The sequence below is a fragment of the Arachis duranensis genome, chromosome 8, assembly GCF_000817695.3.
Source record: "Arachis duranensis cultivar V14167 chromosome 8, aradu.V14167.gnm2.J7QH, whole genome shotgun sequence".
Taxonomy (NCBI): domain Eukaryota; kingdom Viridiplantae; phylum Streptophyta; class Magnoliopsida; order Fabales; family Fabaceae; genus Arachis; species Arachis duranensis.
In genome coordinates this window covers 38,044,369-38,057,639 of record NC_029779.3, presented here as the reverse complement: position 1 = coordinate 38,057,639, position 13,271 = coordinate 38,044,369, and the positions used below count along the sequence as shown (strand labels likewise).

The following is a 13,271-nucleotide window of genomic DNA, read 5'->3' as shown; positions in this document are numbered from 1 at the left end:
TTATTTTATTTGTTGATAATGTATTAAATATTGATTTTATATAATTATAATAAATATATTTTTTTAAATTAATATAATCATGCATTATTCATTAAATGCTAATGGTAATATAATTATAATAAAAATATTTTTTCTAAAATAAATTTAAAAAAGTACTATTCTCTCTTCTGAAATTAGTATAATCCAATTTTAATAATAATAATTAGTATAATCAAATTTTAGTATATTAAGTAGAAATATATTATTATTATTATTATTATTATTATTAAAAATATTTTTGATTAAATATATTTTTTTAAATTAGTATAATTATGGTATTTATTTTGAAAAAAATTGATTTATTAAGAATTGATACTCTATTCTTATTAATTAAAAAAATTCAATTTTAGTATATTAAAATAGATAGATAGACAGATAGATAGATAGAGAGATAGATAGATTGAGATATAATATAATTTTAAAACGATTTATGACTTATAAATAGAAACTGAGGGAAAAAATAAAAAAGATAATATGTGACAGAGAATGTAATTGATTCAAAAGGGCAAAAAGCATTGCTATCCACCTTTTCTTGACCCACTGGTCACTTATTACTTACGTTAACTAGTAATTAATTATTGTAACAACAAAGGATTAAAATTAAAACTGCTGTAACAATAATTAAAAAATAAGCTAATTCCCACTTCCCTCCATTCACGGTCTACTTCTCAATCATCAGCGTCTCCGAAATCCCAAATCCACATTTCCAAATCGGCCTCCGATTCGAATCCCAACTGCGACAACGTTGTCCACGGCCGAGGTTGTCGTTTCAAGGATTTCTCAATCGCATGAATCTCTAAACGACAGCGTTCGACGCCCCCTCTCGCATTTTCGATCAAGGTGCCGTTTTGACGTCGCCACCACCCTCATCAACACAAATGAACCGAGGGTTTCGGTTCTCATAGCATGGTTCCGCCAAAATCAGTAATGGGTCACCCAATGTAGTGGAGAATCCAAAGTGGATTTGAAAATTTGGCGGGTAGTAATATATATAATCTTTTGCTTAAGTTTTTTTTATGAAATTTTCTGGTGTTTTGTTGAATTCTAGATTTGGATTTTGGAGTTTTGGGAGGGATTTTTATTATGAGAGGTAGGATCGAGTGTTTTAAGGTGAATCTGCAGCGATGACGGGAGTGCCATTGGCATTGGGTCTACGGTCCACGAGCTTCAACTCGCTGCAGCAGCTGCAATTGCAAAACGGTGGCGTTTTGACGGCTTCGCCGGCTGCGACGCTCCCTCGTAGGCCTTCGAAGGCGCTCCTTCACACGCCGAGGGAGAAGGAGAGGATGTGCCTCTCGATTTGCCGGCAACTTGGGAGAGGGAAGGTGGCAATGCTGCTTTTGGTTGGTCTTGGATTCTTGGTTTTCGTTTTTGGTTGCTTTATGATTTACAGTGGTTAGTCTTTCAAGTCTCCCTTTTGTTCTTTTATGTTGAGTAAATGGAAGTTGGTTTATGATATGACACTATAGAAAAGCTTTAGAAGTTTGTAACTTGACTAGACTAGATATGGTTTCCAATGGGACATCATGGCCCTGTTCGATAACTTCGTCGGAAGTATCTCAGGACAGAAATTCAGGGATAATGAGAGGCACAAACTTGTTTGGAGGACCAGATAGATAGAGAGAAACAGGCAAAATGTGTCTTGGAACAAAATTTGCTCAATTTAACTGGGGACAATAATAGTGGCAACTTTCTGTCATGTTTCAATCTTGGTCTCTCTATCTTTTTCTCCTGGGACACTTTCCGAACACAACCTATGTGCAAGTTTTAGATTTCAATGGATTAACTATAGACATGATTTTCAAGTTTCAACAACACACTATGAGGATGCCAATGCAGTCGGTTTTATCTATTAGGACAATACTCAACTGTTGTTATTGTTGTTTAAAGTAAAGTCTATAGCTGGTTTACTTGGAATTGGAGGTATTAAGGAGGAATGTCAATCTGTTTACAATTAGGAATGTATATTGATTATTGAGTTTATTTGAATGTAGTTTCAGCAGATAGTATTCCTTACTGAGTTTTGAGGAGGTCTGGGATCTACATTTCTTTGATTGGTCGCTTATTTTACCCATTCAATATCTAATCGTTTCAACCATTCAATGCACTTTCTTTGTTGTGGTCTTGAGACGAACCAAAATCTTAGGCTTCAATTCAGTTATTTTCTTATGTAGCTCACTATCATAGTTATGGCCTTCTTGGAGAGTTGGTTTGTGACAAAACAATAATGGTGTCATTTACGTCTTGTAGAGGGTCTCACACACTCACCCATTGCCAAAACAAAGTTATGCTGTTGAGTTGTATTGGTTTAAATAATATACTTCAGAATAATGTGTTCTCATTTGGGACTATCACTGATTCTTAAGCATGTATTTGTCTGCATACATTTCTTTTTTATTATATGCAGCTCAAAATCTGTATGTTTTACGGCGTGCTTTTGGTACTGTGATGAACTAGGTGGAAATATCTCTAGTGAAATTGAAGATACAAGATCTTATACCGTTACTAGGTATGAAATTGTAAAATCTGATGAAGTAGGAGATAAGTCACGAGATAGTAATTATTCTAGGGTGACCTCATTGACTACTAGGCAGCAACGCAAGTTAAAGCCACCACGAGCACTTGGGCCACCATCTTTGTCCAAGTCTAAAGGAAGAAAGGGATATTTTCCTACCTTGAGCCATCAATGTGACCATTTTGCATTCCCTCCTCCCCCTCCTGCTGATAGAAGACGACCTGGACCGCGTCGTAAGCTTTTTGTTCTTTTTGTCTGGCCTTTGATTTAAATATTTAAATATGTGAAGAAAGTGCACGTTTAATTATTATCAATGTAGAATTCTGATAATCAGGTTCTTGGTCACCTTGTTTTCAGCATGTCCTGTGTGTTATATACCAGTGGAACAAGCAATAGCTAGTATGCCGAGCTCCCCATCAGTGTCTCCTGTGCTTCACAGTTTGACTTATGTGCAAGATGAAATTCCAATTCAAACTTTTATGCAAAAAAATGATGATCCAACTAAAACTCAACCAGATGGTGGCTCCGATTTTGGTGGATATCCTACTCTGCAAGAAAGGGATGCTGCTTTTGATATAAAGGAGGCCATGACAGTGTATTGCGGGTTAGTTCATTTTTGTTTTATCTTTTTTTTTTCATCCCTAATGTTTGAAGATTGATTTTCTTGAAATAATTCATAATACTTCAATCCCCATGTTAGTGTCCAATGATCCCTAATATTTTTTTCCTTATTGAATGCATTTTGATTTCCTATCTTCAATTTTCATATCTGGTTAAAATATTTAGATTTGTCAAAGGAAGCAGACCTGGTCGCCAAACAGGATTTGACTTTGACGAGGCAGATCTATTCGAGTTGGATCAATACCATGACGTCATTGTTGCATCTGCCATATTTGGTATGACTGATGTGCTCTAGGCATGTTTTTGTTGTTGATTTTATGTTTCTCATAGTTCCATCTCTTCCATTTCAGGAAACTATGATCTCATACAGCAGCCGAGGAATATCAGTGAAGAAGCAAAGAAAAATATCCCTTTCTATATGTTTATTGATGAAGAAACAGAGTCCTTTATGAAGAATGCCAGTATTTTAGGTGTTAGTAGGAGGGTTGGATTGTGGAGAATCATTGTTGTCCGTAATATTCCTTATACTGATGCTCGGCGAAACGGAAAGGTTTATGCCTTACATTTTGTCCCTTAATTATAATTCTTTCATTTACATTTCATATAATGTTTACCATTTTGAGCATATATAATGTCACATTGCAATCATTTTGTTTGTTTTCTCTTTTGTCGACATTCCACCATTGAGTGTGTTTTGGGAAATGATTTTGCCATTAGATGCATTTTTTAAGCTAATAGACGTGCAGTTCAATTAAAATACTTATAATTTAGTGTGTGTGTATATATTATAGTTGGTCAATTATGCTTGAGTTTGGTTCTTTACCTACCTTAGTATGTTTGTATCATCCAATGAAGGGCTTTTGTTCAAGTGAAGGGTTGTTTTTTGGTCACATGGGGAAAAATTTGGATCGTTCAAGTGAAGCTGAAGATGTTGGTGGAAACTAATTTATTGTATTTTAAAATTGCAATCTCACCAGAAAGAACCTTTAATAATTGTTTTTTTTATGAATTTAATGTGTGTGTACCATAATACTTATGGTTTTAATGTTGGTTCTACACTTAATGCAGGTTCCTAAGCTTCTTCTGCACAGAATCTTCCCCAATGTCAGATATTCTATATGGATTGATGGAAAGCTTCAACTTGTGGTGGACCCGTACCAAGTCCTTGAAAGGTTAAGCGCTCTATCTTTCTAAATTGTATTCGTATTCTTATGCCTTTCATCATCATATTGATTTACTTGTTTGTTTATAGTTTCACTAAAAATTATGATGATCTAATGACACTTGCAAGTAGAGGTGGAAGTGGGCCGAGCTATCCGACCGGGGCTCATGGCTCGGTTTGTTTTAGGCCCGGCTCGGCTCGGCTTGTTTTATTACACAGGTCAGGCTTGGGCTTTTTCTAAAACTTGTTAGTAAAAAAGGCCAGGCCATAGGCTTTTAGGAAAGCCTATAAAGCTTGTCAAGCTGACTCGTCAAAATATTTTTTTAAAAAATAAATGATTCTTAATTTGAACTTCCAACTATTCACTCGTAATAAATCTAAAGCAACACTTCAAAAAAAAAATTAGTAGTCAAGACTAGCTAAGATTCTAGCTTGTTTTTGTTCAAAGAAAAAGTTTATGCTTATGGATTGTAAGTATAGTTATGATATGTAATTAACGATTGATATATAAACGAATTGTGACTTACAAATTATGAATTATGAATTATAGAATGCGTTTAATGTTAATTTAGATTTTTAAAATTTTTTGTTTTGAGTTATAATTCACGAAATAGACTTTTCAAATAGGTTCGTGAGCTTGTCAGGCTTTTAAACAGGCCGGGCTCGATCTTGAAAAAAGCCTGGGAAAGATAACATGCTTAGGCTTGGGCTTTATATTGACAATATAGGACAGGCTCAGCTCATTTCCACCCTTACTACTGTAAAAGTTGCTTACCTAACCGAGAAGACCTTGGAGTGCCATAGGGCACTTTTATTATGGGAATTAAATGAAAGGTGTTAAGCCAACTATATGATGGCTTTTGCACATTCTGCTTTCTAGAGAAATGTGAATTTATTTTGTTTCACGGGTAGTTTTTCTGTTGAGTTTAACAATTTTCATGCATGTATACAATATAATGTTTTAATCATTTGGCTTTATATCTGTAGCATATTCACTATGATTTCCTTTTGTACCATTCAGGTTCTTGTGGCGCCCAAACGCCACTTTCGCAATTTCAAGACACTATAGACGCTTTGATGTCTTTGTTGAAGCTGAGGCTAATAAAGCTGCTGGGAAATATGAAAATTCTTCCATTGATCATCAGGTTCAATTTTACAAATACCACGACGGACTAACCCATTATTCGAAGGATAAGCTTCCTATAACTAGTGGTAGGAACAATGTTAATATACCTTAGTCTACATGAGAAAATTCGACTATATGCGCACCTTTTTTTCTTTTGGTGTTTGCGTGTGATTGCTGATTCCTTGTTAACATTTGAAGTATTTCTTGTGGCTGAGTTTTCTGCAGATGTTCCAGAAGGTTGTGTTATCATAAGAGAACACATTCCAATTACAAATCTATTTACCTGCTTATGGTTCAATGAGGTTGATCGCTTTACTTCCAGGGACCAGATAAGCTTTTCTACTGTCAGAGACAAAATCATGGCAAAAGTTGACTGGAGTATTAATATGTTCTTGGATTGCGAAAGGCGCAACTTTGTGATACAGGTCAGTATTTTCACGTTTCCATGTCTCTGTCTAGATTTTAAAACATTACATCAGTAACAGTCACATTTAAGCCTATGATCCTAGTGACTTAGAGCTACAAGTTTTTGAATTCAATATTTGCCTCCCAAAATCTCAGTTTAGTAATTTGCTAAAGACAAAAAAATAAAGAATAAAAACCAACTTGGGTTGGGTTAGTTGAGTGGTAGGTCACTCGTTTTGTTTAAGCAAGTGTTCGGAGATTTGGATCCTGTCTTGTACATGCAGCAATCTATTGTCAGCAACAAATCTTTAAACAAAACTCAAATCCGTGATGGATTAGTCGTTAGCCTATCGGATTGGGAGATAATGTGAGAATGAAAAAAAATACATGGACACTGGGAAACACAAATTTGTTTGGAGAAAAAATGTGTCTACTGACAATTTGCTCCATTTTCTGTTGACTCAAAAACCAGTGTGAACAACATAAACATTCTTTCTATCTTGATATATTGTTTGTGGAAGGTTGTTGAATTTGAGTAATTATGTGGAACTAACAATGATTCTGGTTCTTGTTCTTGTGTGACAAACAATGATGATGGTGATGATCAGGGTTACCACAGAGACATACTAGAGCACATGCCTCCACCAGTTGTAAGAAGAAATCCACCCGTTGTTGCCATTGCTAGAAATAGTAATAATAATAATAATAATAATAATAATAATAATAATAATAATAATAATAATAATAATAATAACAACAACAACAATAATAGGCCTCAGATTAAGAAGAACCCTAGGCGTGGCAGAGATAGGAAATCAGGTTCAAGGCGTCATCATAAAGTAGGCACCGTAATTTGAGGTTTTTCAGTTTTTCTTTTTTCTTTTTCTTAACCAAAGTTTTGTCAATTGTAAATGCATTCTTTCTTGCAAGGTAATATATATACATCACAAGAGCTTTGATGAACTGAATTATGCTCCCTTTTCTTGTTTTAGTTATAAATTAGGATGGATTTTTTAATACAAAGGATTTTTAACTAGGCACCGTAATTTTGTTAAATTTTTAATTAGGTTATTGCAATTTAAATATTTATAATTAGATAAAAAATATAATTAGGTTTTTACTAGTGATTATCTTTTTAAAAGGACATAAGTATATAAAAAAATTTACGTATATAAAAAAAATTTCATTTTAATATACTGATAGTATAAAATAATTTTAATAATATCGTGTTAGCAAAAATAATTTTTTTTTATATTAACGGCGTGAATAATCTTTTAAAAGAATGAATCTGAATGAACAATAATGTATATATTTATGTAAACAAAAAACAGCTATTAAGTTAATAACTGTATATTTGTGTATTAACGTATTGTTATAATAAGTCGCTTGATTCCAAAGACAAATCTATGCCAAAAACAATTGATTATTATCAATTGAAATTAATAAACAACTTTAGTTTACCACAATGCAAAAATATAAATTCTTTCCTGTGAGGATTATATATAGTCTTATTATATGTTAATTTTTTTATAATAAATCAAAGAATAAACTGTTAAAAATGCTCTTGAATTATTAAATTGCTAATATAAACATTTTAAATTTATTGATGACTAAAATATTCTTATAATATTTTAAAATACTCTAAAATAACAAAAAATATAATTTTTATGCGGCAAATGGTTTTTATAGTGGGTAAATTGTTTATTTATTTGACCCAAAATTTTTTGTAAATAGTTGAATAATTATTTAAAAAGTGTATATTTAAAAATGAAATTAAAATTCAATTTTTAAATTTTTTATTCTTAAAAGTATTTTTGCTCATTTACTAATAACATCAGAAAAAATATGTAATTAATATAATATCACCAAATTTTAATAATAAAAATCTTATTCTTTTAATTAGATTAAAAAAATATTAAATTTTAATTTCTAAAGTATTGAAATATTTTTAATGATTGTGTACTTTTAACACGAATAAATTTTTAGCATATTTTTATGAAGGACTCAATAATTTGGAGATATTTATAGTGATATACTCTAATAAATGTTTTTATTGGTGTTGATAGATAGTAAAAATCATCTGATATTTTGAATGAGACTGTATTCTCTTCATACACATGTCAACTTATGATACTCTGAAGAGCACCAATCTGCCAAAGGAATTTCTCAAAGTGGATGGTTAGCTATCTATGAATTCCTATACCGAAATTTGAAAAGAGAGCCAGATTTTGATTTTCTCAATAATGAATAAATACAAATATCCATGATATTAAGAATTTGGGTGGAGGATAATGCCTTTTCTCCTATGCTTATCCAAACATCAAATAAACACAAATTTATCATCTGATTGAGACACAAAAGGATCTTTTTACTCAAGTGCAAGATGGAACTCCAAAGTCCAAATTAGGCCCCACACGCTTCACACGACAAATGGGAAATATCAAATATGTGTTGATAAGTCTTTTTACTCAACCAAAAATTATAGCTCTTAATTAAGAATATAATTTTATTTTCATTCAATTTTATAAATTCAGATTTAGTAAAAAAAGTTGAACCTATCATATGAACTAGAATATTAAATTCATCAAATTCTGAGAGAGAAACTGATCAAATCAAACAACACCACAACTTTGTTCTTCTATTGGATCAGTTATGTAGATTGAATAATGTTAACATGTTATTATATTCTATTAATGAATTATATTTGAACTAATTGTCTGTGTTTAAATTTATACTGATAAGCTAACTTTAATTTTTTTTAAGTCTCTTGCATCATTAATTACTAGACTATTTTTAATCTATTTATATTTTGATAAAACGTTTTTTTTTTCTGACTTGCTCAAACAAATTTTTGTAATTTTTGAACAATAAAGGTCCTCTAATTTTTTCTATTCAATCTAGCCGACAATATGATTTCACAATTTTTTAAATAATTTTACATAAATCCATTTCCATGGCCCACAAATCCTTCAATTTCTTGATTGAATAAGAAAGGAAGAAGCCAGAAAAGGCATGCCATCTTCTGCATAGGGTATGGATGCTACAGGTATGGAAGCAATTTATAAACTATTTATGGCATAACCACTATCCACCTTTGTTCAGTAAATTATATGCAATATTCAATAATTCAATATATAAGCAAGAGGTTCTTTTGAGGCAAAAATAGAACTACCCATTCTTTTTTTTATGTCACTATTTCAATTTGCTCAATCTTATTGGATAATCACATCTTCTATGTATATATATGTCAAGTAATTATCTACTCATTTTCTTGTGTTGAATTATATAGTTTATCTTTTACTACTTACTTGAATTAGGAGATAGGATTTTACAGAGTTAATATCATTTAACCTCTTAGTTTTTGTGTGAGAATCAGGACACAAATTTGCTGTGACTTATCAAAGTGGTGGAAGATAGTTACCAGAATTTCTAAGGGTTGTAAGACTTTTATGATCAATTGCTGCTTCTAAACTCTAATTTGTAGATACTATAAAAAAGTTCAACTCTTAATCATGCTTCAAACTAGAATGAAGGTTGATCATGAGTTTTTCATCATTTTTCTACTGCTACAAAGTAAAAGTTTGAAACTTTGAGTACAGTATCATTGGTAAAGAACCTTTGTTGTTTTTGAATCAATAATATGGGCTGTTATTCTTGTTTTTTCTTGATCTGTGTTCTTCACTCTGCAATAGCACTTACCAGTGGGGCCTTAATGGTATTCTACACCAAAGAGATATTTATCATTGGGCATGGAATTGAAACAGCAAGCAAGCTTCAAGGGTCAACACCCCATGATCAGCTTCTGATTCAAACCTCAGATTCATTCTCAGGGTTGCTGCTGTTCACAATTGGGTTCCTTGTGTTCATGGTTTCTAGTGTGAAGGACAGTGAGTTCCAAAGCTTCTTTGCAAAAGGGTGTGTGCTCCTTCACATTTCAATGGCTATTTGGAGGTTCTGCTTTGAGAGGGAGGTTGAGGATCTTGCATATGATTGGCCAAGGCATGCTGTTGGAGACATTGCTTTGGCCATTTCATGGGTCTTCTTTCTTGTCTACTCATGGGGTGAAAAATATGATTAGTTGTTTTTGTTATTGTAAATATAATTATGTAGTTTGTCAATAATAGAGGAGTAAGTATTTTGTAATTTGTAAATTAAGAAATACTACTTGAATATGTGTTGTTAAGAAGGGTTTAGTTTTTGAAGAATTAAGTGCAAGTTATCTTTGTTATTGTTGTGGATGTTTTTGAGTTTGAGGAAGAAAATTGCTGTTTTGGTAGGTCGGGAAACACAGGTTACTTTTGGTAGTTGTGGTCATGTGTATCAGATTTTCACCTAGTAAATTCTTACCTCTATTGGATCCTTAATATCTGTCGTTTTTTTTTTAATTATTTCAATAAACAAAAACAGAAGTAGCTCCCAGCCTCCCTCAGGAATGGAAGAATGGCATCGGGTGGTTGGATTCTGTGGCTAACTCTCTAGAGTAGAAGTAGTCGTCCCAACTAACAAAAAAAACAGAAAAAAAAACAAAAGCCATTCATGATCGAATATTATCTACAATCCTATAAAACCACGTTACATCCGGCACTCTCGGTCATTATTATTAATGTATATTTTTATGTCACTTTAAATTTAGTATATAAAAATTTTCAGATATTTTATATAATCATTAGATAATATATTTTTGCATATTATATATGTAATTAATAAAAAAAATAATTACATTTATTAAATGGAATATAACATAATTAAATATTTTCCTATAGTTACTTTAAATTTTAGTGCCATAAATTACATTGGTCAAAGGTTTTTAAGTTTAACATACATAATATCATGTGATAAAGTAGCATACACCAACCGAATTCCTAACTCAGTTACTCTAACATCCTAAAAGACATTCAACCTACTTACAATTATATATTGTTATAACTAGAATCTATTTAGGCATTACTTTTACAATCAACTACGTTTAGGACTAACATGGCAACATTTCTATAAAACTACGTAATAAAATAAACAACACCAACATGAAAGTCTTCTGCCCCGGCGATATGCTACGTGGCGTTCAACCTGTTAATGTTCTCATCATCCGCCATAATGTTTAACTGAGTCTCCGGTTTGCTCAAACAGAAATAAAATGGATAAAAAGTGTCGAGAATACAGTAAACTTTAACTTCTTCTAATACTGTAAACAAAATCCCTTAAATAGACGGCGCCGAGCATATTTCGTTTACAATGTAAACGAATTGCAATTATGTGTATTTTGTTTACACTGTAAACGAAATAGCGACATTACAAAACACGTGTGCAAACGTCATAGGACCGCGCTTTCTGAACCTTGTTTTGTTTATAGTTCGCGTAATTTCGTTTGACAGGTAACATATTTTTGCTACAAATTACGCAAATAAGTAATTAATATAATTATTTTATTTATATAAATAAAAAATCCTATCTTATAGGCATACCATAAACTAATAATAAATAAATAAAAATAAAAAATCATTTCCAATTTCTTCGATGCATGCTTCTCCAAGAGTCAAATATCCTGATAAACGGTAAGCAAATGAAATTACTAGTGACAAAGATCTCACAAAATTCAGTAGTCGCTGCTTCACAGCCTGGCTAGCCTCAGATCATGTAAGTTTTTAACAATTGGGCCTACTCAAATAGTTAACAATTTTATGGGTAAAGTTTAAATGTAATCACAGTCCAATAACATAAACATAAAACAATGTTGTGACCCAATTCATGATATTTCTCATTCTAATGATATATATTTTTTATTTTTCTCAAATAAATAAAATAAAGATAAGTACTACCAATATTTACAAAATTATTGACTAATAAAATAGTAATTACTGATTGAAATTTTATTAGTAAAAAATAGATATATTATTATATAAAAATTATGAAATTTTAAACTTTTTTTAATATTAAATTATTAATTTTGAATATTTAAACATTTTTATATAGATAATTTGATTAATTTATTATTTATCTATTTAAACTGGTTCGACTACAATTAAATTATTAAATTTTTGAAACTTGACCGATTTATTAACCAGTCCAATTTTCATAACTTTGATAATTTTTCTATTAATAATTAACATGATCTATTTTTTATTTATCAAATGTTCATAATAAGAGTGTTTAAATTCAGACTGATTAAAATTAAACCATTCATTCAATTTAATTCAAATTAAAAATTGATTAAAATTACACTAATTTGAATTTAATTGAATTTTATTTTTGGAAACCGTTAGATCGGATTGGATCGAATTTTGGATCTACTTTTTATAACCGATCCAATTCAAGACTTATTATATATATTTAATTTTTTTTAATTTACAAAATTAAAAATTTAAACTTAAATTGTACCACAAATAAAATAAATTTTTAATTCAAAATCCATCCAAATAGCACCGCGAACCACCGTAGTTCATAGCGTGTTCTAGAAGCAGCTGCACTACCCATTGGTAGCTGCCACAAAACGTGAAAACGGACCCCGCAAATTTCTCACCTTTGGAATCCAACTTTTTGAACGCATAAATTAGGGAACGCCTTGAACTCAAAAACAACGCAACGCCAAGTCTCATACGATCCAATCTAACCATCCTTAAGACGAGTAAGTTTCTTACAAACTCTTCTCTTTTTTTTCTCTTTAAATCTTCGACTATGTAGGATTAAGCGCTGAATTCTGAATTCTTTTTAGTTTTGGCTGAAGACTTTGATTCAATGGGTGAAGCAAAGCAATGTTCTTCTTCTTCTGTTAATGGCAGCAGCAGCACCATAAGTTCTGAAGCCCCAAAACCGAGGAAGAAAATCTGCTGTGCTTGCCCTGAAACTAAGAGGCTCAGAGATGAATGCATAGTTCAGCATGGTGAAGACTCTTGTACAAAATGGATTGAAGCTCACCGTTTGTGTCTTCGTTCTGAGGGGTTCAATGTTTGATTGTGGTAATTTTTATTTTTATTTTTTAAAAAAAGGGGACATTTTGGTGGGATAATTGGTTTTCAAATTACATTATTGTGTTTTGAAATCTTAGTATAAGGAATGGAATTCATAGTTTCATAATTTATTGTAATGAATCAGGAGGTTTTGTCCTGGTTAATCTTCTTGCTGAGACTTTAAATTGAAATGACTAGTTGATATGTTCCACTTGTCAAATTCCAGTGGCTATGGTGTTTTGAATTGTAGAACCTGAATCAATTGGTAAATCAGGTAGGTGATGATGCTTTTCTCTTTTGACTCTCCAACTGAGGAGTAGCAAGCATACATAGATACACATATTTCTGAAATTTGAGTAGTAGAGAGGTTTAGCTTGGTTCTTCACTTTATGTTGTTTATGTGGTGAACGGTGATATTGTGTTTTTTCTTAGTTCATGGATAGAGATTAGCTCTGATTT

General features: G+C 31.6%; 3 protein-coding genes across 8 annotated transcripts; all 3 read left to right on the top strand.

Moving 5' to 3' along the window:
* The first annotated feature begins 664 nt into the window (after nt 1-664).
* LOC107462625 (probable hexosyltransferase MUCI70) lies at nt 665-6,831 on the top strand. Of its 2 annotated transcripts, XM_016081248.3 has the most exons (10): nt 665-1,434; nt 2,497-2,548; nt 2,630-2,787; nt 2,912-3,158; nt 3,341-3,450; nt 3,526-3,725; nt 4,244-4,347; nt 5,359-5,549; nt 5,689-5,888; nt 6,477-6,831. In XM_016081248.3, the coding sequence occupies exons 1-10, from the start codon at nt 1,164-1,166 to the stop codon at nt 6,723-6,725; spliced, it is 1,782 nt and encodes a 593-aa protein (XP_015936734.1). In that variant the 5' UTR covers nt 665-1,163; the 3' UTR covers nt 6,726-6,831. The 2 variants fall into 2 exon arrangements, with proteins under 2 accessions (XP_015936734.1, XP_015936733.1); XM_016081247.3 differs by having other exon boundaries at nt 2,497-2,787.
* A 1,910-nt stretch (nt 6,832-8,741) lies between these two features.
* Nucleotides 8,742-10,232, top strand: LOC107462630 (uncharacterized). 4 transcript variants are annotated; one of them, XM_021129533.2, is made up of 3 exons: nt 8,922-9,119; nt 9,245-9,303; nt 9,561-10,232. In XM_021129533.2, exons 1-3 carry the CDS (start codon nt 9,055-9,057, stop codon nt 9,944-9,946), a joined length of 510 nt encoding a protein of 169 aa, XP_020985192.1. In that variant the 5' UTR covers nt 8,922-9,054; the 3' UTR covers nt 9,947-10,232. The 4 variants fall into 4 exon arrangements, with proteins under 4 accessions (XP_015936741.1, XP_015936740.1, XP_020985192.1 ...); XM_021129532.2 differs by having other exon boundaries at nt 9,245-9,306; XM_016081255.3 differs by lacking the exons at nt 8,922-9,119; nt 9,245-9,303 and adding an exon at nt 8,742-8,914.
* A 2,072-nt stretch (nt 10,233-12,304) lies between these two features.
* On the top strand, nt 12,305-13,163 carry LOC107462576 (cytochrome c oxidase copper chaperone 2). Of its 2 annotated transcripts, none has more exons than XM_052253145.1 (2): nt 12,305-12,490; nt 12,590-13,163. In XM_052253145.1, exon 2 carries the CDS (start codon nt 12,601-12,603, stop codon nt 12,814-12,816), a length of 216 nt encoding a protein of 71 aa, XP_052109105.1. In that variant the 5' UTR covers nt 12,305-12,490; nt 12,590-12,600; the 3' UTR covers nt 12,817-13,163. The 2 variants fall into 2 exon arrangements, with proteins under 2 accessions (XP_052109105.1, XP_015936671.1); XM_016081185.3 differs by having other exon boundaries at nt 12,578-13,163.
* Nucleotides 13,164-13,271: the final 108 nt, after the last annotated feature.